This window comes from Spizellomyces punctatus (assembly GCF_000182565.1).
Source record: "Spizellomyces punctatus DAOM BR117 chromosome Unknown supercont1.21, whole genome shotgun sequence".
NCBI classification, from domain to species: domain Eukaryota; kingdom Fungi; phylum Chytridiomycota; class Chytridiomycetes; order Spizellomycetales; family Spizellomycetaceae; genus Spizellomyces; species Spizellomyces punctatus.
Genome location: NW_015971557.1, coordinates 57,691 through 83,768, shown reverse-complemented (window position 1 = coordinate 83,768; position 26,078 = coordinate 57,691). Strand labels below are relative to the sequence as shown.

Here is a 26,078-nt window from a genome sequence, read left to right as displayed (position 1 = left end):
TGTCCACTGAATACCACGGAACCTTTGCATTTAGTCGACCCTCAATCCTTACGCATCCCTCAATATTGCATGTGATAAAATTCCGTTCATTCCTGCCTATACTTTAGTGTTTTCAATACGGAGCAGGATCGCGCTTACGTTATCAAATCCTGTGTATTGGAAAGCGTGGCTTTACACAACCAAGAGGTTAATTGCACTTTCCGAATTCCTGCCTCATCATCCAATCCAGGATTTTTATTTGTAGATCGTGACGTTCAAGTTTTTTTTATATTGTTTATTCGGTGGATAACGTCATAGACATCAAGAGGTTTCGTAGCGACCACTTTTTTCTTAAAAATGATGACAATCATGGACATCATGTTTTGAGTTATTACGGTAGGACACAAATGCGCATCACAGTAAACTTTGTTGATTCCATATCGCATATGCTAATCTCATCCTACAGCAAGACATTCTAGTTTCCCTGTCACTCCATGTCGTGGATAAAACGTATAGCTTCTCGTCGTTCCTCTCGGGACGACAACAACAAGTCCATTTCGGGTAGCGACGGGAACAGCGATTTCGGGAGTTTATCGCGAAGGGGGTCAAAGGAGAGTTTGGGTGGTTCACGGAGGGGATCTGTTGCTGCGGTTGAGGAGGCTGATACCAAGGTAGATAGTTTGAGGACGGACTATTTGTTGGTTCAAAAAAAGACGTTTACAAAGTGGTGAGCTATGCAAATGTTGTTGAAACAAGGTGTGTTGATAAAAAGGTTTATGCTTAAATATGAATGTTGTTTCTTTCAGGTGCAATGTCCAGCTTGCAAAAGCTCGAAACAAAAATGTAGATACTTTGGGCGACGAATTCGTCATTCGCGATCTTGGACAGGACCTTCGCGACGGTATCCGCCTCGCACACCTCATTGAAACACTCAGCGACGAGAAACTACCAAAACCGGAACGTGCTGTCAGCCGCGTGGCATCGTCAGGCAACGCTGGAGCTCTGACGCGAATCTACAGTATCGTCAATGTAGACAAATGCTTGAAATTTCTGCAAACAAAACTTCGAGAACCCTTATCGAATATTGGGAGTGAGGATATTGTCGATGGGAATTTGAAATTGACAATGGGATTAGTATGGGTTTTGATTTTGAGATTTCGGATTGAGGCCATTGCCATGAAGGACAAGCGAGTGTCGGTTCAGTCGGTGGCATCAGTGTCGGACCCGGGAATGAGACTCGAGGTATCATTTTTTGGTCATAGTATTTGTTGTTTGCCGAGAACCCGTAGAGTAACTTGCTTTTATATAGTCACCAAACCTAGATCCAAATTCACCCATTTCACAAGATACGCCATCACTGACGTCAAATCGACCGGCCGCATTGTCTGCCGCAGGTGGAAAAGCCGCCCTCTTGAATTGGTGTCAACAGATTTTGGCACCGTATGTCGATGTTGGCGTAATTCCCCGTATTACCAACTTTTCAGAAGCATGGCAGAGTGGCATGGCCTTTTTGTGCCTCGTACATACCTATAACCACGAACTGTTGCCCGAGCTGACAGAAATATGTCGGCGTTACGGGGAATCCAAAGCCCTTGCCGGCCGAGCCGCTCGCAGTAGCGTCATATCTCGATCTAGCGTAGGATCGTCTGCACCTTCCTCCCCTGATATACCTGGAAAATCTAGCCTCCGCTATTCTCTGAGTAGCGAGTTTTCACTTGGTTCTTTGGACCCGTTCGGCCCTTCATCACCAAAACCTTCAGGTCCCCGCGATCCTCCATTTACTCTATCTCCACGCAATTCCACCAGTTCTGGACTGGCATCACCTCCTTCGAGTCCTGTCATGCGCGCCAGGCTGTCTATGACAAGTTATTTGTATAGCACGAACCCAGCTGATTGGCGCGTCTCTTTGTCGAAAGCTTTTGCTCTTGCGGAAGAACGTATGGGTATCCCGCAATTATTGGATGTGGAGGATATTGCGAATGTAGATCGGCCCGATGAGATGGTGATCATGACCTATGTGAGAGATCGTTCAATGCAGTATATAACATATTGGAATTGCTAACTGATGAGGTTTAAAAGGTATCGGAAATCTATTGGGTATTGCGTGATCGGCCATTTCCGGCCCCCACCGCGTTCCGGGTCATGGTTTCGGAGGGGGAACGCAACGATGCGTCACCTACAGCAAGATGCGAAAGGCTCATTGCAATGTACGTGAACCATGCTAACCGTCTCGGATCATGGCTCGCCAAGCAAACACAAGATCTTCTTCGATTGAGCGAAGTACTCGCGAGCGGTGCGGATATTTCAAATGTAGCGGTCTCAGAAGAAAGCTGGATACGTCCCATTTTAAACGCATGGGCAGATCCGGGTACCAATGTCGACAATTTGAAACGCACTATTGAAACGCAAGTCTCTCTAATTGAGCGAGAGTTGGCAAACGCCTTTACCAGTGTAGCCGAACAGGATTCTGTGCATCTTGATGAAATATATGGAGCTGCTCTGATGCCCCATCTCCTCCGACTTTACGACGATGTCAAGCGCGCTGAACAAGATTTAATATCAGGAAACGAAGGAGCGGCACCCGACACAAGGAAAGTAGAGGAGCGGCACCGATACTTGAAGAGCCGGCTTCAAGTGTTTGCCAAAGAGACATTTCCGACCTTTGTATCTTCGATGAAATCCTATTTGGAATTGCTTGCGGAGCGCAGCGCAAAGGTGCAACAAATTGAAGCAGAGCTGGTCGGGTTGGATTGGCGAGGTGGGCTGCGCGAGGAGGCCCAGCGTTTTGTTAGGGATATCAAAGCCATGGGGAAAGATTTGCATGCGGCTCAAAAGAATGAGGATAAATTGATTGATTTCGAGGATGCGAGGAGGGCCGCGCAGCGAGTCAAGGCGATGAAAGATGTGGTGTTTGAGCGACTGGGAGGTGGCCTTGTACAGTGGGAGCCACCGAGTCGGGATTATGTGCAAGAATACGAGCAGTCGATGCAGGTCTTGCAGGAATTACTTGAGAAGGTTGAATCGACTTTTGCGCTTCGTATGCAACTGTTGAGAACCAGGACCACAGAACTCATTTTGGTGCTGGAAAAGGACATTATGAATTCGTCATCGCCAGCTACGTCAGCTTCTCTCAAGACTTCAATTAAATTTACTTCGGTACCATCTTTTCTCTCTGCGAAAATTCAAAAACTTGTGGACACGGGGAACAATGATATCCTTGTTTTCATCGCACAAGAAATGGCACCCTTGCTTTCCACCCGTCGTGCGCAAGTAGCCGAACAAGTGGAGAGTGCCTGTCTACGGCGTAATGAGGAGGAAGGACGGGAGGCTCAATTGCGAACTTCCGCTGTTTCGGTTACAAAGGCATATTGTGTACAGGTTCGGCGGGTAGACGAAGCCATTAAGCGGTGGAGGGAGGAATTAGCTCAGTGGACCAATGAAGGGAATGACCGAATGGCGAATGCTCATCAGGATGACAATTGGATTGCTACTGCGGAAAAATGGTGGGAGGAGCGTATGGCCACTGTCCGAGAATGTGTGGAGGGCGGTGCTAATGTGGGGATGTCCTTGGCTGCATTGGATAATATCTGGGAGACAGTTGTAGCATCCGCATCAACGGGGTTGCTAAATGTCTCGGCTCCGTTTGTCGCCATTCCGCATCAGCATTTGCGGAGTTCTGCTAAAGCGCTTTTAGAAGCCATGTCTCTGTTCAAGACGGAAATCCTGGAACGCGCTCGTGGTGCCGTTGCTGAGAAACGCGAGGCTCTCGTTACTCAATGGGGACAAGTTGCCGATGAGGTGGAGAGAGTCGTGAAAGCATTAGGGGGCGAGTCCAATTCTATTGATTTTGTCGATGCTGCAATCAAATCGAGTTTGGAAAACTGTCTAATGACTCGGCGGAACATGATCACTGGAATGAAGGAAGCGAGTCGATGGGATGTGATATTGGGCATAGCTGATACCAGCAGTGCCGCCATCCACAAATCTAAGGAGGAGGTCGGCAAATTTGTAAAGGACATTGTAGGCCGAGTACGGGCTATTGAAGCAGACGCGGCCGTCTTTGAAGAGACGCGCTGGTCTCCTTTTGTGGCGCGTACGGAATCTTTACTGCAGGCTTTAGCAAGTGAGCCGAATTTTCATTCTCGAATCCAGACTCGGTTTGCACAGTTGCGGCAGTCCTTTGAGCAAGCATTAGTTCGGCGGTCATCTACCATGCCGGAGCTTCAAACTCGTGAAAAAATCATGCTGGAAGCTTACACCTGGCTGCAACAGTTCCTGACGGCAGAGAGGACGTGGCTTGGTAATGCTTCCGAAGCGGAATCCAGTATCGATTCTATAGAGTTTGATCAAAATCGCGTGATGGCTGCTATGCGGACGGTAATTTATAATACGGGCTACGGTCAAGTCATGGGACAGGAGGAGGCATTAACGTTGCATGAGACAACGGCAACATCGATTGAGCAGCACTTGGTCGAGGAATTGACGCCTTTGGTTTCCACCGTTGCTGAAACACCCTTTTCGTCCGAGTGGACTCGAACTCCACCGAAAGAGTTAGCCTGGGCAAGGGATGAGTTGTTCACGGGCCGGAATGATTTTGTTAAGAATGTCATCGAGCGACTTCAAACAAAGCATTCTGCATTATTGGAACGTGCCCCTGTCCTCAAGGCTCGTCTTTCCCTTGAGCGCACCATTGGGAAGTTTACGAGGGAAGCTGCGACATTGCTATCTTTGCTTGAGCGGCACCTCAAGATTGAAAAAGATCGGCAAGTGCCCCATGGGTTAGACCCTGAAGTCAGTCAGGACCATTATGCAAGCCTACTCCGGGATATAGCAAAGGAGGAAGACGAGACAAAGCGGCTGGTTGGCAGCTTGCGACAAGTGGGCAATCAGTGTGTGGAACTGGTTCGCGGTGACCCAGAGTGTCACTTTGTACCGATCGCAGTACAGAAAAAGATGGATGAAGTTGAGCGCGTCTTGGCGTCAATTGCTGATGCAACTCAGATTAGCACTGAGCAAATTGAAGCAGGGATAAAGATACTGAAGCAGGTTCGCATTCCCGGAAAAAAGGTCAATGATGCATGTAAGGAAATTCATGCAGCAGTAAGTGAAGTTGCGGTCGCCGCGGCACAAGATGAGGCTGCTTTGGATATTATAGCAAACATTCGGGTCCTTGCTGAACGTGCTGGGAGTCTCGTTCCAACCCTGGAGGAGATGGACAAGTCTGTAGACGAGACGAGCGATTTAAAGGTCAAAGCGTTTGTTGAAGAGCTTCGAGGGCAGGCCAAGGCAGTCAGGGAGCAGACTGAAGAGGCAGGTCGGGAAACGATACGCGCCATTGTGGAAAACTGGGAGAATGATGTTGCTGCGGAGATTGTCACGTTGAACAAGGACTTGGATTCACGTATCAGGAGTACGCCAGAGGTTGAGGTTGACGGCATCGACCTTGCGGGGCATGCCAGCAAGGTCATTGAAGCGGTTGAAGCAAAGTATTCGAACCTTGTCACCGACCTACAGCATCTAACTCCCAAACTGACGGATTTTGAAACTGCCACTGAGATTGTGATTCGTGGTCTCAGGGAGTGGGAAGGGAGGAGAGGAGGGCCGGAAGCTGATCGTCGATCATCAATGCCACTATTGGGAGTTTCGTCTATACCCCGGCCGGAAAGTTTACAAGCACGGTACATTGAAATTAGATCGAAAGCCGATGCTTTGCCACGAGCTGTCCGTGAGGGTTCATCTTTCGTGCGTATTGCTACCCGATTTGCAGAGCAAGCTACAACCTGTGCTGCACTGATCAAGGATTTTGAGACTCAGCAGCTACCGGCGCTCACCACCGGGGCAGTGGATGACTCTGGGGGGAAGTTGAGTCAAGACTTGGAGCGGCGACTCTCGGACCTGGAACGAACGTCCTTGAATACTGACCTGGCTGTGTTACTTGATGAATTAAATGCGCACCCCGGTGCGTCGAGTATTGCCAAGGACCATGCTGTGGTGGTGCAAGCCTGCACACGACGATTCGAAGGACTGTTGGACGATGTGCAGCGGGTTCGCGGATTACTGGTTGGTTCGAAGCGGACTCGGGACGCCGTTGAGGCCTACCTACGCCAGGCTGAGGAAGTGTATTCATGGGTTCGCGCCCGAGTGGAGAATTTGGAAGCCGTTGAGAGGGATGCAACCGCCGAGGCTGTTCAGGTCACCGCGGCCATAAGTGGTGATACACTCGATGACTGCATTGAACATGCCGCGGCTCGTGCAGTGGATAGGCAAACTGGGATAGCCTCTGCAGAGGCTGCTTTGGAGCGATATGCCAGGGCCTACGAGCATTTGCAGGGGTATTCACGCACAGTTATTGAAGGATGTGTGAATGACACTGGGGCGGCCGAGACGGTTCGTAGGAAGCAGGAAGATGTTGATCTTGCTTGGACAGCGTTGAGAGATAAGTTACGGCAGGTGAGAAGAAGACTTGAGTGGCAACGGAAAGTGTTCACCTGGGCGCGGCGGTGCGGAAAGGAGGTTCTCCGGGGAATTGAGGAAACCACCAAGAAAATCACTGAAGACAAAGTGGGGATTGGAATGGGTTCTGTTGGAGGTGTCGACGGTCCGGAAGTTGGACTGGACAACTTGGGAGGTTTTGTAGAAGAAGTCATCAGAGCGTACCAAAGTGACTCTCTGTCCTGGAAACAACAAGCAGAAGCCGTTTTGAACTTTGTGAGCGAACTTGACTGGGAGACGTTTGCCTATAACGAAACCGGAGACAAGAGCCCGATGGATGCGCGGGATCAGCAGCTCTTGGAAAACCTGACAATACACATGCGAGGTCGCGTGGAAGCGAGCTCAGCCAAACTTCAAGCGGGTGTGCAGCAACGGGAGGCTACCCTTTCAAAATGGAATGCCGGCGTACAAGCATTTTTGGCATCCTTGACTGAGTGTGAGCCTTTGCTGGAAGATGCGGTGCGCGGCTTGCGGGAACGACTATACCGTGGACGATCGAATACCGGTAGCCGGTCGCTGGCAGGCAGCCGACAATCTCTTCTACTGTCTACGGATGACTTGGGAACAAATCCGTTACTCTCGCGTCATTTAGTCATAACAGGGGACGACGAGACGGATAAGGATAACTTGAATGACTGGATCAAAAACCAGGAGCGGTTGGAAGCACAACTTGCGAATGAGGGTACTCAACGCATCAAGGAACTGCAGATAGTGGGTGCCCAAGTTGTGAGCAGCTGTGAGGAAGTAGGAGGCCAGATTGCGGTTGGGATCAAAGAAGACATTAAGCAGCGGACAGACCAACTGCAAGAGCGGTGGCGAGAGGCTACCCGGCTTGTTGCAGAGGAGAAAGTCGGAATTGAGCGTGCCAAAAAGTATCAGCATTGGCATGCGATGTTGGCAAGACTGGAATTTGAAGCATCATCAGTTGCTGAACGTCTAGCGAACCTTGTTCCAGGACAGGGCAATCTCGAATATGAAGCCGAGTTGGAGGACATGCGAACAAAGTTGGGTGCCTTGGAACTGACCATGTCAATGTTTTTCAAAATGACTGAGCAGGACAAGGATACGCGTCCTCCTTCAACGGTTGCTGCCGAATCGCCAAAGGATCGCTCTATGAGGCGTCATCGATCGCTTGTTAGTCTTCAGGTTGTCGGATTTGCCGAGGAAATCAATGCATCACATCTCAAAGAGCGCACTGATGGGATTTCTGGGACCATTGTAAAATTGACCGCCGCGGTTACTGAATATTCCCAAGAAATGTCGGACCAAAAACAGAAGAAAACAGTCAAAGAAGAGATGGATAAGGTGCTGAGTTGGTGTGAAAGAGTCTGTGCTCGTCTGGGTGACCGGAGCGGAGTTTTACCACCTCGTGCATTGATCGGAAGTCACTCTGCGGATGACAAACCGAATGAGACTGTTAACGTTCAAAAGATTCTGCTGGATGCGGTCAAATTAAGCGCTGGTATCGATGTTGAATTGGGACAGCATCGCTTGGCGGTGGAACAACTTGTGGGACAGGCGACGGAAAATGAATTGAGATTGATGCGAGACCGTCTGGTCACCGTGGAAACCTTGGTTAAAGCGGAAAAGGCTCGTATAGAAGATACAAAGAGATTACTTGCTCTGGATAAGGCTATGACCAATGTCAGGACGTGGATAGCTGCGGCAAAGGTGGCAGCTGACGATATTGCTCAAACCCAACGCAGTCTGGCGGAAGGAGGATCCGACGGCGCCACCGAGCTGAGTGACGAGGAGCAACGTTTGGCTGCCACTTTTGAGGAGGTAACGGAACTGGAAGATCGATTGAAAGTGTTTGAGAGTACGGTCAATGGATTTATGAACGTTGCAAAGACGGCCAAGGATGAGTTTGGGGCTGTCCCGGTTGCCTATGGAGGCAGTGATATGGTGGAGGGCTCCCGGAAGGAGATTGAACGAAGGATTGGAAGAGTGAGGGCCGAGTGGGACGCCCTTATCCTGACGGTTGCCAACCTGCGTGGTTCATCTGTTGATCGGCGGCGCGAGATTGAATTCAATGAGGCTGTGGAGGAAGTGTGGCAGATGGTGGAAGAGACAAAGGCCACCCTCAGTGGGGAATTCGGACCATTGACGCCTGAAGTACTGTGCGACGTGGAAGATGTTCTGGACGGCAAGGCACTCCCCAGAGCCATCGAACTTCGGGATACCGCTGACAGCGCAGCACGAGACGCAAAGGAAAGAAAGCGGTTCTTGACCAAACAACGAGCTTTGGAGGATCAGATTCGGGTTTTACTTGAGCATGTTGAATCACAAAACAATTCTGCCGATCCTGTGTTGCTTGAAAGACGTGTGGCACGGCTTATTGAAGAGATTGAGATGCTAAATGCAGAGTTCTCTGGGTTTGTGCAGAAAGCGGCGGCCGCGGCTGCCGCCGCTTTAGCATTGGCAGAAGGCGTGAAACTGCCAGCTGGGGAGATCGTTGCACCTACCGACGCTGAATGCGAAACTATGGCTATCAATCTAGAAACCCATTTTGGTTCCTTTGACGGAAGAGTTCGCCTGCTTCTTGAACGACTCGAGTCGGCAGCGCGAGCAGTTAATGAAATGCCAAAGCATATCGAGTTAGTGGCACGATGGGAAGGGGTTCGTGCCTGGAAGAACGAGGTCAAAGAAGATTTGTTGAGGCCAATTCTGGCAAAGCGCACTCCGAAGAAGAGCTCGATTCCTGTGCCCAATCGCTCACGCTCACCAAGTTGGTCGATTCGTTCCGGTTCTGCTACGCCGACGGGAGGTTTACGACTCTCACCCCATGGAACTAAATCACCGTCTCCAACTCCTACAACCCTTTCTGGTGGACGTTCGTCTCCGATCTCTCCGGCGCCTCCTGTGAGAACGGCTAGTGGCCCAGTGCGAATATACTTGCCGAGCCCCAACAACTACGTGCCTGATCCTCGAAATCCTTTGGATGTTGCTCTTGCAAATGTCATCAACCATCATCCGTCTGCCATACGTGTTGAGAGAGCAGATGAACCTGGGCGATACTGGTTTGGGGAGACGCTGCGGAGGCAATGTTTCTGTCGCTTAGTCAGAAATAGTGTTATGGTGCGGATAGGTGGTGGATGGCAGGTAAGCAAACGAGTACTTTTGGATTATTTTTCATAAGCATTGTACTCAGTTTCTCTCTCGCACAGGAACTCAACATTTTCTTAACCGAGCACACAGATCTTGAACACCGCATTCCAACAGTGCGATCCTTTTCCACGGGGGGTCCTGACGAGGGGAATGAGCTACATGAGGTTATCGAACTAGACCCGAGTCAAGTTGCTAACCCGTACGCTTTAGTATCTCGGAGGGCACCGCGGAAGCTGGCTAGTGCCTTGGCAAGAGTTGCTGCTAAGGGCTATGGGGGTGGGAAGAAGTAAGCGTGATTTTTTAACGTTTGCGGCAAGGGCTTGTAGATAATGGAGGGACTGGGGGTTGTTTATTTGTATATGCACTGGGTAGCTCGATATTTTACGCTGTGATGGGTATACACTATGCTGTTAGAGAAGGGGCTGATGCTTTCAATGATTTAATGCATGGAATAGACTTTGAAACAGACAGTATTTATACATTTTATTGACAATCTCAGCTGGTGGCTGCATCTCTGGTCATCAAGAGTATTGCAGCGCATGATTACTGCTTTGTTCGCACATGATGAATGAGACATGATCATTATTCCTTCGTTTTATAAGAAAATATTTCCATTGTCAGTGCCCATCCTTCTGCTGCATCATAAAGGGCCAACTATGACTGTAAGTGGATATCGCACTGGGAGCGACCAACTGCATTCTGTAGTCACTCTATCGTGCTTTGCACATTTTATCATGCTATTATTCATGCCATCAATAAAAACTGTAGCAGAGCAGTTCAAAAAGGGTGTTTTCATATTCTACCCAGTTGTACACCATGTCTCCATAAAACAAGCCAGCATTGAATCAACCTGATTCACATGCGGTCAAATACCGTGTGATTAGTTGCTGATCTGCACTTGTAAACAGCTCGGTGGAGATGAAGGAATGGTCGGAAAGCGACAAATCAGGCTCCTTGCCATCCATCAAAATCCGAACGACTTCATCCTTATCCATGTCTTTTGTCTCCATGAGGCGGCTGTACAGTCTTTTAGCCAGTCCGATTCCACCAGCAGCATTCCACAACCGAAACATTGTTGCAGACTCGCCTTTACTCAATAAGAGTCGGACAACTTCTGGCCTAACGAGCCATCCACATAAATTCACATGTTGACCTTCTCCACCACGTACGAGCGCCCATGCAACTTCCTTGACTGCTCGTACATCCCATTCTCCTCTTTTAAAGAAAAACCTTGCAAGAGAGGTATATACTCCTTTCCGCAATCTGTTGGTCGGCACATATCGTGTTTCAACGGCGGCTCGAACTGCGGGATGTATGAATACCACCCTCCCTGAAGAGGAGACAACAAGTGGACCAATGGCATTAAAGATAGCCGCCCAACTTCGATGGGATATGCAAAGCATGCCGCGGATTTCTTCCTCGTAAATCCCAGTGTGCGTCGCGTAGATGAGGGCAAGAGTCGCTGCCAGAGGGTGAGGCGTCGTCTGAGTTGGCAGGTTGACTTTGAAAGCATGATTATTCGGGATTCGTGTAGGTGGGTTTAGGAGAGTATCGATATGATGGGCGAAAGTCTTTTCGAGGGATACCAAGACTGTTGTCAATATGGTGTGAATATTGGTCATCGTAAATGTGCGTATGAGCGATGCCGAGAGGCCACCCGGGAGGTTGTTGAAATGTGAGCAGAGGAGGATTATGAGCAGGGGATCGTCAATTAGCTTATTTCTTGCTATCGCCTCTAAAAGACGAGTTTTGGTGGCATCGCCACTACTGTCCTCCAGACTGCTGATCAAGTCTTGCTTTTCTGCACACGTCAGGGACTTCACAGAAATTTCCTTCCATCCTCTTGCTCGAGCAGCGACAGCGGGTGCACTATCGGCGGCGGAAGATAAAACGAGGGTAACGTTCGGTGGCAAGCTGTCAGGGATCCACGACAAATGATGGGCATTGGAAATATTTTCCAAAAGGTGAAGGGAGGATATAACAACAATGAGATGTTCTGAAACAGTTTGGAGCATGGAGCGGAACGCCGAAAAGATTCCCTGGGGTGTTGCTGGGAGGGACGCCGGTTCCCTGCCGACAGGGTATATGTCATGCATGATATTCATCAGCATGCTGACTGGATCAGAGGACTCTGTGTTGCATTCAGCAAAATGCATTACGATCCTCCTCGGGTGGGATGTCGATTGCGACAATTGTTTCTGGTGTATAATCCAATTTGCAAGGACACTTGAAACACCTCTCCCAGGTGGTCCTGTCAGCATCAGGCATTTGCTCGAGTTCTCGCCCATACCGCTTTCCACTAACTCGTCCAGCTGGGAGTATATCTGTAGATACGGTAGACAACCTGTCATTGCCAGGGCGTATGAATGCTGAAGAGCCAGTCGAGGATCCAGATATGTAGCTGAACTGGTTAATTCTAACAAATCCTTTCTCATTAGCTCGACGAGGTGTTCCGCGGAATCAAACGTTCGCACTTTTGCTATCGCATCCGCTTTTATTCGCGCTTTCAATCGTTCCAAGCGATCATTCTCTAGGGTTTGCTCCTGTGCATTTTGCAACGACACAACCGAGCCATTGTCACTCATCGGATGTTGCTCAGATTCTCCTGCCTTGATGTAAAAAAGTGCTTGTAAGTCATCTCCGACCAAGTCTCGATCCAAAGCGCCGTATGTCATCTCTAATTCCATTGTCGAAGCCCCTTCGTATTTTCTTAGCCAGGGGTACTTGACTAATGTGGCCGAGGAAATGTGGGTTGGATCATTCATATCTGGTATCCAACCGTAGGAATGGCCTATTATCCCAATATAATATGGCCGACAGTGTTCTATGTGCATCAAAGCGTGAAGCAGCGTTGTGGAGTCGGTTGGGGTATACCGAGGCAGATCTTGCCTTTACAAACCAGCACCATGAGCATTGAATCCCAGGTAACAGAATTACCGCATCAAGGCTTACCGAAAGTCGATGAAGGTGAACGCATCCAGGCCTTTCTTGCGCACCTCCCGCTCCAGACCAGGAAACACCTCCCTTGCCAAGACATCGCGTTCAGCCTACGTACGTCAGTATATGAATTAAACGTCTTTGGGAGGCCTACCAGCCAACAAAGGTGCTGGACATACGTACATACAAGTCTGGGCCAGATGTCAAAAACAATCTAATCGAAGGGAAAACGGCTCCCTCGTGTGCTGGTGTATTCACAGACTGATCGCTATGTCGCAGTTGATTACAAGAAGCTCTCGCAGTATCCTTGGTCGCATCTGGTGCTTCGTCCGGCGTGATGGCAGACTGTGCATTATCAATTTGTGCGCTGGAAGTTACATCTCGCTTCAGGTCCACAGTGGTAGGCTTTACATCTTCATTTTTCGCAAGGACTTCTCGAGAATGATCCGCATGGCCAATATTGCCGGAGAATGCTTTGTCTTCAAGCTTAGGGGCAGTTGCTGGAACAACCGTATTTGAACGGCCCTTCTCAGATGAAGCGCCACATCCCATATCGGCCGGAATATCATAACTTCTGAAGGCCAAAGATATGTATGCTGATCGTTAATAGCAGCAGGTAAAGACCCTCAATCTCCCCCCAGATCTAAGAATATCTTTCTTGACACGTTTTACGGGAAATAACGATGGCCAAAATTCCCCGATGTGCGTTAAGGCTCATCAACTTTTAAATATCCTGGAAAAGACATGCCGGTGATTCTATAACAAAAATATCGAATTTATCATCAACTGGTGGACTTGTTCGTTTCTACAAGTCGTCGTCTCAAAACACGCTAGTTCTTAATAATTACCCTAAAAAACTGCGAGCTCTCTACCTATATCTGCATCTCTAAAACTGTTCCCTACAACAGAATCTTTGTCTTTACTGAAATGTCTCACTGGGCCTCCTTCACCTTTCCTTTCGATCCTCCGCTTGAGATAATGGTTCCATACATTTTTGTAATCTCCGTCTCGATTTTGGGGTGATAGAATCGTCTATCCGTATTACGCATCAGCGGAACAGTATCCCAGCCGTAGGTTTCGTTGGTAGTTCTTGGTAGTGTCTGGCCGTGGTCAATAGTTATTCCAGCTGTAGACAGTTCAAACGCCCCCGCATAAGGACAAAGAGTCAAACCAAACGATGGTAAATTTCGTTTCCTTCAAATCATAATGTCCACGATCTACGTACGTTTCTTTCCAGAATCCAAGTCCAGGCTCTTCTCCATATTTTGTATTGACACCCGGTTTGGTTTCTCTGTCACAACGAGGCCTTGACCGTAGAGGTTGAGTTAATGACTTCGCACCCTTGAACTCCAGTATTACTATCTCACCTTTCTCAACACTGGGCGTGAGCATGTAGTTCTCGTATACTTTGTACCGTTTCATCTCTTTTCGCACCGTCTCTGCATGAATGGCATCGCGGAAGACTGCATTCGTTGCAGATGCATTTGCTGGAGGTGCCTGGGTTGTTGACATGATGCTCGAATCACAAAGAAGGTTTTGGCCAGAATAAGCGGAAAAGGCTAACGTTTATGTAGAAAAGAAAAAATAGCGACGAGGCTGGACGCTTGTCGTTTAGGCGACATTTCCTGCAATCTGAATGGACAAATGCCCGGACCCTTAATGATCCTCGATCATATCTGACAGACGCGAAGGGATGCTCGCATCTTACACCAAAAACATGTACAATTTATTGACAACTTTCGAATTTACAAACAAAGTGAAGACGCAGAAAACGAGATTGCTAGCGATAGTATTGCCAAACATGCATGAAGGCTGCATGCACGGTTCTTTGGAACGATGTGAACACTATAAAAGAGAGCTGTCCCTTCTTACCACCACTTTGTCAACCAGCGGCGATGACGGACTCGGCTTGGAGACATGGTACTGGTAGCACTTGCGGCACTCGCACTGGTAGAGGCGCTTGCAGCAGCGGTAACCGATTCAGCGTTCCTACTGGCTGAAGCTCCACTTCCCGCCCCTCGCATCCCGTTAGAATTGCCTCTACCGTCTTCTGTGCCAGCAGCATCACCGCTACCAGCTTCGGATTCGTTATTGTTCGGTCTTCTATTCCCACGAGAACCGGGTCCGTTGGGTGCTTGAACTTCCGCGAGCGATGGACCAGTGTATGGTGGCACATTCCCAATCACGACGCTAGAGTAGGCGGCGTTATTTGCTGTGGACATTTCGGGAAAGAATCCCTCCTCGTTGATCACAATCTCAAGAGTATATTCCGTCTCGGGAGTATAGTTAGCTTGAAGGTGCAGATCAGTAACTTCACAGATAGACCGTGCAATTATGCAATTAGAATAATTGATTTCAGGCAAGATAACGCTCAAGGATGTTGATTACTTACTATCGATCCATTGGCAGGGTAGCGTCTCGTCGTAAAGATCATGGCATCCCATAGTAACTCCCTGATTTGTGCAATTGTAAAACGGTTCAAGACCGTCTTCATCGCAGCCAACATCTTCGAGACAAAATCCGTTTTTGTGTCCGTTCAGAATCACGGTGGAACGATCTGCGCTGAGGAGGCGATAATTTGCGTACGCGGTGAAATGCCAATGTCTGTACAGAGAAATAGTAACGGTAGTATAGATCAGTCATCATTCTTGGATTCTCAATTGCGAACGGCAGCTCACTCATGACATGTATCCCAGTGCCTATTGCCAAATGGCGATGGACAGTAGTGAGAATCTTAAACGTACGGATGCGACGAGATCCGTCTTACCAATATGGGGGATTGTTCGGATCGTCTCTGTCGGCAGGTGGTTTTCCAAGAAAGGCGTCTGCAGTGCCATTGTTGTGAACCATACTTGGAAATCGAAGTAACATCCGTGTTCCTGGCAGAGCATGAGGCAAACATGAGGAGCGCTTCAATACATATGATAAAAGAAAAGTAACACTTACCATTTCCCGTCAAGCATCCTTCATTTATCAAGCAGGGGTCTTCAGCAGCGTCAACATAGTCAATATACAAATGTTTTTGTAGGTGGTCCGCGTCAGGGAAGAAGTCAGGAAGGGTGTCCCCAGGACCAGCGACCGTAGCGTTCCTTCCAGGTCCCGCAATTGAAGAGTTCTGACCGTATACAGGAGCAAAGAGTATGCAAAAAGCTCCAAGAAGAATGGGCAGGCAGCGCATCTTTGCCAATGGAAATGAATTGCCCATGTTTGAAAAATGCGGCAAAGCCTGTTGGATGGCGATGGGCTGGAAGTTGGGCGAGCACTGCGGACGTGATATCTGAGACCGATTATGAGGGCTGAATGTCCAGCGCACTCTTTATAAAGGGCTGTGAGCTTGAATTGTCAGTGAAACCAAGGAGGAGAGGAGATGATGAAGGTTTGATTCTCTTGCTGATGTCTCAGTATAGTGGTGGAGGCGGTGCTTTCAAGCCCAACAACCTTCTTGCTTTGCCAGGCGCAGGCGAGCATCCAACCCTAGTCCATGGTCTTCCTGCTCTGTCTCGTGCGAGTTAACAGATCGTGAACACCATGGATGGAGGAAAAAAGAACTTTCTCTCTGACAGATCTCGCCGAAACATAACCCTTGCGTTCCCATACTCACACTGCCAGTGTGCGTGAACTCATCCCTGCCATTCCTACTGCCGCGCTGCGGTATGGATGAGCTCGCACTGGATGAGCTCACACCTGACTATTTCAATGCCATGGAAAGTCACCCCTGACACATCGTACGTCAAATATGAGTATTTTCTCTCTTTTTAGTTTACGTTATTCCGGAGAAAAAGGTAAAAGCGTTCTCCTCTTAATGAGCTGAGTTAGTACTACTGAGAACCATCCTGAATCGGGCCCCGGATTGGCCTGCAGGCATCAAGGGTTTCCCTTGTATGTAAGAGGGAGAGCGCCAAGGGCAGCCTCAGTAAGACTTGGAGGGGAATTGTGGAGAATGATGAGTCTGCTAGGTGAAGCGTCATCCTATTCTCCACACAGGTTTACTGGCATCGTCAGGCATCTCTGGTTCTAGGCACTTTCACTAGATTCATCTATAATAACTCCATTCACATCACACAATGCCACCATGATTTCATGCTACTAATAACGTATGGTCATAACTCTACTATTTGCAAAAGACTGTCGAGGCAATAACATGGAAAGGCGGTGCTGGCCAGGGATTTGGATGGTACAGGGCTTGTCAAGTCCGTCAGCCAGCCCACGTACCAGTCGCTTAGTCACCCGATCGGAACTTTATCCGACGCTTGCTCCAAAACCAAATCACCTGGATTCAACATCACTCCCGTTGACACAGAATACGTCAAGATATGAGTAGTCCTTTTTTGCTCTTTCCTCTGACATATCCAGATATTTTTCCGATGGGAAGGGATGCAAAATCTGCAATGGCAAAAGTCGACGTAAAGTTGTTTGCTCTGGAGCTACCATTACTGACTCGATAATCACGCCCATTCACAGCAAGTAAAAGCTCAACGTGCGGAAAATTCACAGCGGTTCATTATTAAGCGACCGGCGCTTCTACATATTAAAGTCCTACAAGCACGGTAAACAAAGCTATTTCGAGACAGCCACTAATCATAGATTTTGGAGTATTCTCTCATTACAAGACTTGAATCCTGTCTGCTTCTGTCGGGCAGTAGATGCTGGTTTCGCGCTTGGTGTCATAGGTGGTGGCTTTCTTGTTTGAGGGGAGAAACAGGTTGTTCCAAACCGACTTGGCGATGAATTGATGGGCATTGACAGAAGGATGGAAACAGTCAATGTTGGAAATAAAGTCTTGACCGAAACTTTTCTGCAATGGAAAGGCCATCTGGCATTAGTACGCTTTAAGTATCTTTATTCATTCAGATTTGACTTACCACCGGGGTTCCTCCAGTCGCAGGGTCGACAACCACAGCAAAGTCATTGTACTTGCCCTTGTAGTCAGCTGCAATTTTCATCAAGCGCGCATTCCACGTATCGGCAGCATTGTCCATCATCTGGCGACCTCCAACGCCAATAAATGTGTCGCCACCAAGGAAGCCGCAAGGGCATACCATGCTGAGACCGAAAGCACGGATAGTTTTGCAGTAAGGAATGTCCTTTGTGATGTCCCACACCTGGGACACTTTGAAGATGGTTTGAATGTGAACAATCTAATTGAAAATACTGTTGAGAAGCACGGAAAGAGGCAGTGGAATCTTTTTCTGGGCCTTACCAAACGTGGGAAGTTGGCACGAAGCTTCTCAATGATCGCTCGCATAGATTGCTCGTATTTGTCGCCGGTGAGACTCCCGGGACATGCTTGGCACATGTCATTGGCTCCGATCAAGATGTTCAAGAACTGCATTTGATGGAACAATTAGATGACTAATGGCGCACTTTCCAATGCTATGTAATGTACGAACCTTCCAGTCATTTTGGATGTCAACGTTCTTGTTTGCTTTGACCTGAGTGATCAGAAGATCCAGTTCCGCGTCCAGGTTCTCCACCATGGCTCCGCTTTGGGCGACGTTGAAGCCGTCTTCAGGATAGTATTTGAGTCCATTACAGAGACCTCCGTAGCAGACCGTCACTAGATGTTGGCCGGTCGAGGGGCCCTTGACTTCCGGAGCGTAGGCCTTGAAGAAGTTTGCCAAACTAACAGCTCCTTTGTCCCCACCCATTGCGAAGGAGAGGCCACGGTGCTCATCGAGAAGCTCAAACGGCTTGGTGATTTGGTGGCCCTGAGGGAACATTGCACATGATTAATGCAAGGCTCTGGTACGCTACAGATGCTATCATGAACCTACTTTTGCGGCGAAGGCGGCAGTGATACTATCACCGAGAGCCAGGACAACTTTCAAATCATCCGGACGAACATCTGGATCACATGTGAGCATTTGTAAATCCATTTTCAATGTTAAAGACCAAATGTAACTGACCTGCTACGTTGGTAGGTACACTGGTTCTCTTCGTTAGCCTTGGGCATTTTGCGATATCATTAACAAAGGAACCTTCAAGATTCACGGCGGATGTAGTAATGTTCGCTGGAAGCGCCGCGGCCAACGAGATGGAACCCAACAAGAGAGTCGTTAGGATGTTGTGGAGCGGGGCCATAATGAGGAATTGCTCAGGATTTATATGAGGTATGTAAACTTGCGAAGCGTTGTCTGATTGCCTACAGTCATGCTCAACCAAGTCCTTTTTTTATATGCCGGACACTTGCGGCGAAAGTGAATGCGGTGTCGGAATCCCGACTTCTTTGCCGACCAGTGCACAAATACCCATCCATCAGTAACTGCAAAACCCGCATGGCAGCAAAAATACAAAGCAGCGATGTTTACGCAGACCATAACCTATTTGTACGCCAGCGATTTAGCGAAAGAAAAACAAAGCATGGACTCCCTGCTTTACTGGATTGTAAAGTTCACGGTAACTTTTGAGTATACACTTGACCAACATTCACAGCTCGCAAATGTTGGATCGTTGTGGATGTCAATTGAAAGGGAAAGGGGCAGCGCGGAGGGCTAGGAGGCAAAGCTTGATGAAATGTGAGGACACTTTTGCTAGCATGTAAGCTACCCTCATTATGCCCAAGCATAACACAACAGAATTACTTGTAGCGATGGTGAACAAGAACAAATGGGCAGTAATCGAGCTTGAGCCAGTTGCTCTGGCAATAGAACCTTACAATGAAAGCTGTAATGCGTACCTAAGGTCTACTCCAAGGCAGGCATTAGACCGAATTTTGCCTTTCTGAAGCCGATCAGTGGGTAGCAAGGAAAGGACCCTAACGACATGGAAACAATAGTGACGTTTGTTAGGTGGCCATGCGTCAGCTCCTGCTGTAGATGTATATACCCCTGGTGTTGTCAGCCAGCGCTTCCATTTACATCTTACAGATCAAAACCTCAAGTTTTTAGGAGTTGAACTTCCCCAAACTATCCCGTGATTGGTACATCAATCTTGGTAGCTAAGAGTAACCAATGTTGGTTATATTGCCGGGACCTCTCCGCCTTTGGCAAATGCTACCGCCCACACGCCGGGTACAGCATAGCCATTGATGACTGGCGATTGTTCTTGTGTTGACCATTTGGATAACCAACATGCAAACTCCTGCCCACCCCGCACACTTCCCCGCATGAGCTCACATGGCTAGAATTTCCAGCTCGTTCCTCAACAGCGTGGCTCCCCTATTGTTAGCTTGGTCTTAAATGCAGAACAACTTAATGTCCAATTTGTGCTCGAAAACAACACGAAATTGAATCCGCGTGTTGGACGCGCGTGGATTTCATTTCTTGCTAACGTAATCTATCTTGCGTTCGCTCCGCTTCTCGAAGCCTGCGGAGCACTTGTTCCCCAATAAGCTTATCGACCAGTGTCCACAAGTATTGACTTACGCAGCGCTTTATAGGTAAAAGTGCACACGTTGCATCAACTGCAGGACACGGCAACAACTGGACACAAATATGCGCACGGGTGCACCGGCGAGAGGTCTCTCATTGCCTTCGCTGACACCGCTTGAAGACACCAAATCCTTGTCGGTTCGAACCCAAGGAGCACGAACAGTCCGACCAGCACTCCAAAAAGGTGTGTCGATCTCCAGTGTATCAGAGCGTTACAAATCGCAGAGGATTAGCGCCGGAAGTGGGGAGCTTGGGAACAGAACGGGTTATCACCGTCCTGCTTCTTCTTCGTCATTCACTGCTGTATCAGTCTCTGGGGATGTTGCTGGAAATCGGGGAAAACCCTTAACAAGAGCTGTGTCCATAAGTGGAAGTGGAACAGGTCCATCTCTGTCAAGCCGACGGCGACAAAGTGATGCCGACAGCGATTCTTCCGCGGTAGCATCTTCCAGTACGCTCACATCGCCAAGTAAATCGACAGCCCGTCTCCGCCAAGCAACAAGTACAAACAGATTGTATGCAGGTCGACCTGCAATAACCAAGCAAACTTCCATAACCCAACCCCCTCAAAAATCAAACTATGTCACGGATGTGGGAGCGCACCACTCATCAGAAGACTTTCATGTTCTCCGCACCGTTGCTCGAGATGGGCTTTGCACAACTGTTCTCTCCGTTTTAAAGTCTGATATTGAGTCTGCGTGCTCGTGGTATACGTCCCCAGCTCCCATACCAAGGACCTGTGCTATTAAAATGTTTCGAAAAACAAATGTCGTACAGCGCAAGGCCCTGCAGCGACTGCAGCGGGAGCGTGATGTTCTCGTGAAGGCTCGACAAGACTTGCAAGGAGGATTTGTAGTGACGCTCTTGGGAACGTGGCAGAATTCTGAACATGTTTTCATGGCCTTGGACTGGGGTCCTATTGATCTACGGGAAGTACTACGCGTGCGCAGGGTATGTAAAGTATGCGAGTGTTTGAATAACTTTGTACTCCACCTGGAGTACGATATTTTCTGAACTAAACACATCACACTATAGAGATTTGACGAAGAGAGTGCTCGATTCTATATCGCAGAAGTTACTGTTGCTCTCGAATTCCTTCACGAAAAGGTAAAAGATACTAGAGAGTGCGGCTCGATGACATGGCATATCTAACTTTCAACATGTAGAATATACTTTTCCGAGATCTGAAACCAGAAAGCATCCTTGTAGATGACGATGGGCACGTTAAGCTCTGTGATTTTGGGTTAGCAAAATCGATACCAGCCGAAGGGTCGACCAGCACCTTTTGCGGAACACCTGGCTGTATGTTCACAGTCCTTACTTGGACGCTTCTGTGCGAGGTAGTCGCAACCCCTCGTTTCTAACGCATACATCTTCACTAGACATGGCCCCCGAAATCCTCACCAAATCGCATTATTCTACAGCAACGGACTGGTGGTCACTGGGAATAGTACTTTACGAGATGCTTGTTGGTGACGTGCCGTATGGGCGCGACCCAGATCCCTATCTTACTGTAACTCTCATAGCGACTACAGCGCTAACCCTTCCAGATACGCTCTCTCAACCAGGACGTGATCTGGTCAAACGCCTCTTACATCCTGTCCCGCGGGAGCGCTTGGGGTCATGGCATGGAAGTGAAGATGTTAAATGTCACGGATGGTTTCGGTCCATAAAGACTTGGAGGGGGGTGGTACAACGTAATTTGGAACCACCTTGGGTTCCAGATGTGGATTGGGAGGTTGCAGCATGTATTGAAAACAGACTTTTGGCGCTGCGAGCAGGGAATAGTGATGATATGGAGAGAAAAAAGGAAGCTGGACTTGAAGTAGTGGATGAGTACGCAGATCTATTCAAAGGGTTTTGAGGACTATTAAGTTAGGTAGTCAGATAGAAGATAGTAAAAGGCGAATATTTACAAATGCACAGTTTACACAGTATACAATCAGTACATACTGTGGAGGTGATTGAATATGGCACTAGGACCCATTATTATCCGGATTAATCCAGTTAATCATATCGCATAATCAGCACCCCCCATCTATCACTCATATCGGTGTGGCATGCTAATATAATGTAACTTTTTTTTAAAACTGCGGTGAGGTGCATGCTGAAGGTCTATAAAAGGGGACCTGCTCCCTCTTCCCTCTTGTTTCTTTACCCTCGACTTGCAAGCATCTGCGCAACATTCAAGCAACACTCTCAAGTCCATCATGAGAATGCCGCTCTGGTGCCGAGGACCTCGTCCGCCCGACAGCAACAGCAATCAGAACCCCTTGCAAACGCTGCTACTACTATGCTGCAACGATCGCAGGTATGCATTATCTTTGTATTTTCCCACGCGGATTATCCAGTCTAATTATTCTGATCTACCTTAGTATCTGAACATCCTCCGACCAAAGAATCTCGGAATCAAGGGCTTAGTAAGATTTCTCTCGTGGTGGTGGGCTTAGTTACCCGGTTAGAACAACCGTAATGTATTGCATGTGTAATTGAGCCTAGTAGCAGTAGTTGGTTGTAAGGAGGGACTTACTTGGCTTTTCCGGGCTGGTTGTCGCTGGTTTATTCCCTGGTGTATTGTGTTGTGACATTTGTTATTGCCAATACACTAGTATAGCTCTCTGTAGGTTTCCCAGAAATTGAAAACGCGCAATAGTAACCCTAAGCTGTACTAGAACTTATATCCAGACAATACCCTGTCCAAATTGAATGCAGCGCTCATGAGCGCAATGTGAGTGAAAGCCTGCGGAAAGTTTCCAAGCATTTCACCACTCCTTGCGATTTCTTCGCTAAAAAGTGTGAGGTGATTCCCGTATGCAATCATCTACGTAGAAAGTATGACCCTTGATGTTTGGAAGGGGCCCAACATGGCGACATGAACCTACCTGTTCAAACATTACGATAGCTCTTTGCAACAGCTCGGGATGATGCTGGCCAGCACGTGTGAGAGCCTCAACCAGCCAAAACGTACCTAAAAATGAAGGGAAGATAGAGTTACGCAAAACTCTTGATTAGAGGAACGCAAAAGCATCATTTTTGCACTGCGCTGTCGAAACAAACTTACAAGCGCCTGCAGCCATTTGCTGATGTGCCCACTTACACATGCTGAAACTTCCTTCATCCCCTCCAGAGAGTCCGTCATCAAACATGTGGTGGTCATATCGGTATACCAGGTTGTTAGCCAACAGTCCACCTACGTAGAGATCCTGTAAGCCCATATAAGAGGCATCAATGACGCCTTGACTACTGTACCTTTTTCAGGTGGCAGCATAATTTGCCGAATTGTGCTCAACATTCGCGGATCACTGGGGCTATGGTACGAGAATCAATGGTCAGACAAAATGCAACTATATCATATCCGACTTTTACACAGACATGAGTTTTACCTAATAAAGAAGCACAATGGCATTATCAGAACAGCAGCATCCAATGTAGCATCTTCTTGAGCTTCGAATGATTGAATGAAGCATTTCCGCTTCTCTGACCACCCATTCGTCATAATGGCCTCTACAGTTAATCTATTAGCAGCATGATCTCAGGGGCGACCGCCATATGAACGCACCATAGATCTGGTCGCGAGTCACCAGCCACTGTAGCCTGTCAGGACAAGGGAGACTACGCTTCTCGGCAAGTCGTAGGCCTGTTGCCAATGGACAAAATAAGGACATGCATGGGCATGTGAAGATGACAAGGTCAAGTTACCTCTATCAACCGCCACCCAGCACATAATCTTGCTACATGGTTCAAGAGGGCGAATTGGCTTATCAATATAACAAATTCGTGCTCGCCAAGGGTCACCGATTGAGCGAACCTGTATAGAAAGTTTCTCTTCATTCCTCGCACTTCCCATATACTCATGTCCTCCTTCATCCAGTTCTTGCACACGTAATTGACAAGACGTCTAACTTGGCACCAGGTGTCGTAGGAAACAGGAGTTCGATATTTATTGTACAGATAGACTGAGTCGAGCAGTTCACCGTAGATGTCAAGTTGGAGGTGATCGTATGCGCCATTGCCGATTCGAACTGGGCGTGACTGCCGATAACCCTCTGTATTCAAACGACAAATTTAAAGTTAGAGTCTACCAACATATACAAATAGCGGAACTGATGAAGCTTTACCGAGGTGATCAAGAGTAACTTCTGGTAGCTCATGATTCCCGTCTATGGTGGAAGATGGTCATCAGTGACGCCTACTCACTTCAAGCAACAAGTCCCAATTTACCAATCGTGTACATCACTTGAAGTGCCCCCTCTGGCGTCTAATAAATAGTTTAGCTCTTGCCGATTCTCCACCCCTATCACATTCTGAGATCTGGGCACTCACCAACTCTTGACATCGTGCTTCAATATAGTTCATGAACCCTTCTGCTTCCTCGGTGAGCCCTGCTTAAATATTTTAGCTTTGGCTTTCCTTTCGTGAGACAGAATTGCACGGTAATGAGCATCACGCACCGATGCGAATCAGTGCGTATATCGTAAAGGCTGAGTCATGTAACAGTTCTTGGTTAGGAAAGCGACCATGTCAAATTGGCCCAGTACGTGAGCAACATACCGGTAATCCCAATTTCTTTCACCTCCAAGCTCTTCTGGAAGACCAAAGGTAGGTGCTGCGACAACAGCGCCTGTCTGGAGGTAACTGTCATTGAGCCGCTTCACCTAGTTGTGGATCTCGTTGTAGCTTACCGGCTCATATATGAGCAATTTTAGTGCCAAAGCACTGAGAAGATAATTTCATGATTGGCGTGGGTCGTGGAGCATTCTATGAGACCGACCCTTAAACATCCACGCACCTGCGATGGACTACCTCCCGCCATCGACCAGAGAATTTGCTTTGCGCAATCCATCTCGTCCAATAGTTAAAAGTTTGTTTCAACAAGCTCTCCATCAATGCATTGCTCATCGGTGGATCTACTAGCATGTCCTTCTCTGTTTGTTTAGGCACCTCTCGAAAAGCAAATGTGATCCGCTCGCCCTCTCGAAGGTCCACTTCAGCCCACACACCGGGTCCCAGCATCTCTTTCTTCTGATCAATGTTCCAGCGAATCGAAGGTACATTGCGTGTTTCCCCCGGCCGGACCTCGTCCTCCGGACTCACGTCGGCCACTGCCAGGTCGATTCCAAGTGCATATTCGCTACAATGAACAACATGCCGCAAATCCATTTGTAGACCATTCTCAGAAGTGAAGACCACACGCTGGGCACCAGTCACGGAACCAGAACCATCGGTATGGTGTTGCAGTGTTCCAGCGTCTCCACCCTCTAATGGATGGCATGGTTCAGAAAGAACTGGCGTTCAATAATGGCACTAGTAGCTAACCTGCCACCATTTCCGTGGTGTGCTTTGCTCGCGCATAATCGAACGCCGGGTACACCTCGATTCTTGTCGGGTAGCTGCCACGCATACATTCAACTTGACGAATCAGCCAATGCAAAAGCGGCTTACGATGCGGTTCGCGAGCGGGAACATGCATGTAATCCGTTACATGCAGGACACCTAATCCGTCATCAAATAAAAGTGAACACCGAGGAGCTAGAGATAAAAAGTCTTGTCTTTTACCTTGATCAGACAGAAATCGTGTTTGCAGGATGTTGCTGTTGGGTAGATACTGCTGCTTGTGACGAGTTTCACCTAATGGCGAAATATGAAAATGACCACCCTGAATATAATCCAAGCAAGTTGGCGGGCGACGCTTGCGGTGGTATATGCATCGCTATCCCATCACCTTATGCTGGTCCAAAATACGCAAAAATCTAAAAGGTGATGAGATCGATGAAAACCGGTTGTCGACAAACGTTGACATCCAATCTCCAAATGAATGCAATAACCTACATGCTGGGACTGTCAAATTTAGGGTAGCAGAAGAAATCGATGGAGCCGTCTAAAAGAGCACAAATGTTGACAATTATCCTCATGCCTTATTTCTTGGACTCTGTGACCAACCTGTTCCGCACATGGCGATGGTCCGCATGTTTCCAATCATGCCATAATTTTCTACAGCGCAGAGTGAGAGTGAGAGGGCGCCGAGATATATTTCTTTGTCGCGGAGAAACACTACCGATGGGCAGATAACCCCTCTCTCGCTCTTTACACGTCTGTTCATCACACATCTGCACTTGCCCAGTGCTGGACATTATTTTTATACCCAATCACCAAACGATAAAAAATCAAAAACTATCAATGGTGTTGGGTAGA

At 48.1% G+C, this 26,078-nt stretch overlaps 7 protein-coding genes across 7 annotated transcripts; 2 read left to right on the top strand and 5 right to left on the bottom strand.

The window, feature by feature from the left end:
- Nucleotides 1-200: 200 nt before the first annotated feature.
- On the top strand, nucleotides 201-10,078 carry SPPG_08355 (uncharacterized protein). Its single transcript, XM_016756513.1, has 6 exons — nucleotides 201-375; nucleotides 446-706; nucleotides 786-1,221; nucleotides 1,289-1,996; nucleotides 2,059-9,573; nucleotides 9,639-10,078. The coding sequence occupies exons 2-6, from the start codon at nucleotides 474-476 to the stop codon at nucleotides 9,867-9,869; spliced, it is 9,123 nt and encodes a 3,040-aa protein (XP_016604241.1). The 5' UTR covers nucleotides 201-375; nucleotides 446-473; the 3' UTR covers nucleotides 9,870-10,078.
- A 249-nt stretch (nucleotides 10,079-10,327) lies between these two features.
- SPPG_08354 (uncharacterized protein) lies at nucleotides 10,328-13,068 on the bottom strand (the record flags this gene model as incomplete). Its single annotated transcript, XM_016756512.1, has 3 exons — nucleotides 10,328-12,468; nucleotides 12,532-12,626; nucleotides 12,700-13,068. The coding sequence occupies 3 exons, from the start codon at nucleotides 13,066-13,068 to the stop codon at nucleotides 10,425-10,427; spliced, it is 2,508 nt and encodes an 835-aa protein (XP_016604240.1). The 3' UTR covers nucleotides 10,328-10,424.
- Nucleotides 13,069-13,249: 181 nt separating this feature from the next.
- On the bottom strand, nucleotides 13,250-14,112 carry SPPG_08353 (uncharacterized protein). The gene is made up of 3 exons (XM_016756511.1): nucleotides 13,884-14,112; nucleotides 13,742-13,822; nucleotides 13,250-13,642 (listed from the first exon to the last, which is right to left on the bottom strand). Exons 1-3 carry the CDS (start codon nucleotides 14,026-14,028, stop codon nucleotides 13,449-13,451), a joined length of 420 nt encoding a protein of 139 aa, XP_016604239.1. The 5' UTR covers nucleotides 14,029-14,112; the 3' UTR covers nucleotides 13,250-13,448.
- A 106-nt stretch (nucleotides 14,113-14,218) lies between these two features.
- Nucleotides 14,219-16,141, bottom strand: SPPG_08352 (uncharacterized protein). The gene is made up of 5 exons (XM_016756510.1): nucleotides 15,463-16,141; nucleotides 15,284-15,395; nucleotides 15,195-15,215; nucleotides 14,909-15,120; nucleotides 14,219-14,827 (listed from the first exon to the last, which is right to left on the bottom strand). Exons 1-5 carry the CDS (start codon nucleotides 15,719-15,721, stop codon nucleotides 14,385-14,387), a joined length of 1,047 nt encoding a protein of 348 aa, XP_016604238.1. The 5' UTR covers nucleotides 15,722-16,141; the 3' UTR covers nucleotides 14,219-14,384.
- An 853-nt stretch (nucleotides 16,142-16,994) lies between these two features.
- Nucleotides 16,995-18,653, bottom strand: SPPG_08351 (uncharacterized protein). The gene is made up of 6 exons (XM_016756509.1): nucleotides 18,423-18,653; nucleotides 18,291-18,361; nucleotides 17,907-18,224; nucleotides 17,717-17,842; nucleotides 17,379-17,654; nucleotides 16,995-17,311 (listed from the first exon to the last, which is right to left on the bottom strand). The coding sequence occupies exons 1-6, from the start codon at nucleotides 18,595-18,597 to the stop codon at nucleotides 17,120-17,122; spliced, it is 1,158 nt and encodes a 385-aa protein (XP_016604237.1). The 5' UTR covers nucleotides 18,598-18,653; the 3' UTR covers nucleotides 16,995-17,119.
- Nucleotides 18,654-19,879: 1,226 nt separating this feature from the next.
- SPPG_08350 (AGC protein kinase) lies at nucleotides 19,880-21,810 on the top strand. Its single transcript, XM_016756508.1, has 4 exons — nucleotides 19,880-20,837; nucleotides 20,922-20,993; nucleotides 21,053-21,188; nucleotides 21,269-21,810. The coding sequence occupies exons 1-4, from the start codon at nucleotides 19,950-19,952 to the stop codon at nucleotides 21,748-21,750; spliced, it is 1,578 nt and encodes a 525-aa protein (XP_016604236.1). The 5' UTR covers nucleotides 19,880-19,949; the 3' UTR covers nucleotides 21,751-21,810.
- Nucleotides 21,811-22,554: 744 nt separating this feature from the next.
- Nucleotides 22,555-26,017, bottom strand: SPPG_08349 (uncharacterized protein; the record flags this gene model as incomplete). The annotated part of the gene is made up of 21 exons (XM_016756507.1): nucleotides 22,555-22,707; nucleotides 22,769-22,854; nucleotides 22,948-23,076; nucleotides 23,136-23,194; nucleotides 23,270-23,390; nucleotides 23,446-23,523; nucleotides 23,586-23,617; nucleotides 23,695-23,932; nucleotides 24,005-24,046; nucleotides 24,108-24,144; nucleotides 24,210-24,268; nucleotides 24,338-24,367; nucleotides 24,438-24,507; nucleotides 24,569-24,602; nucleotides 24,676-25,144; nucleotides 25,203-25,379; nucleotides 25,443-25,542; nucleotides 25,609-25,636; nucleotides 25,716-25,764; nucleotides 25,827-25,877; nucleotides 25,942-26,017. 21 exons carry the CDS (start codon nucleotides 26,015-26,017, stop codon nucleotides 22,555-22,557), a joined length of 2,118 nt encoding a protein of 705 aa, XP_016604235.1.
- Nucleotides 26,018-26,078: the final 61 nt, after the last annotated feature.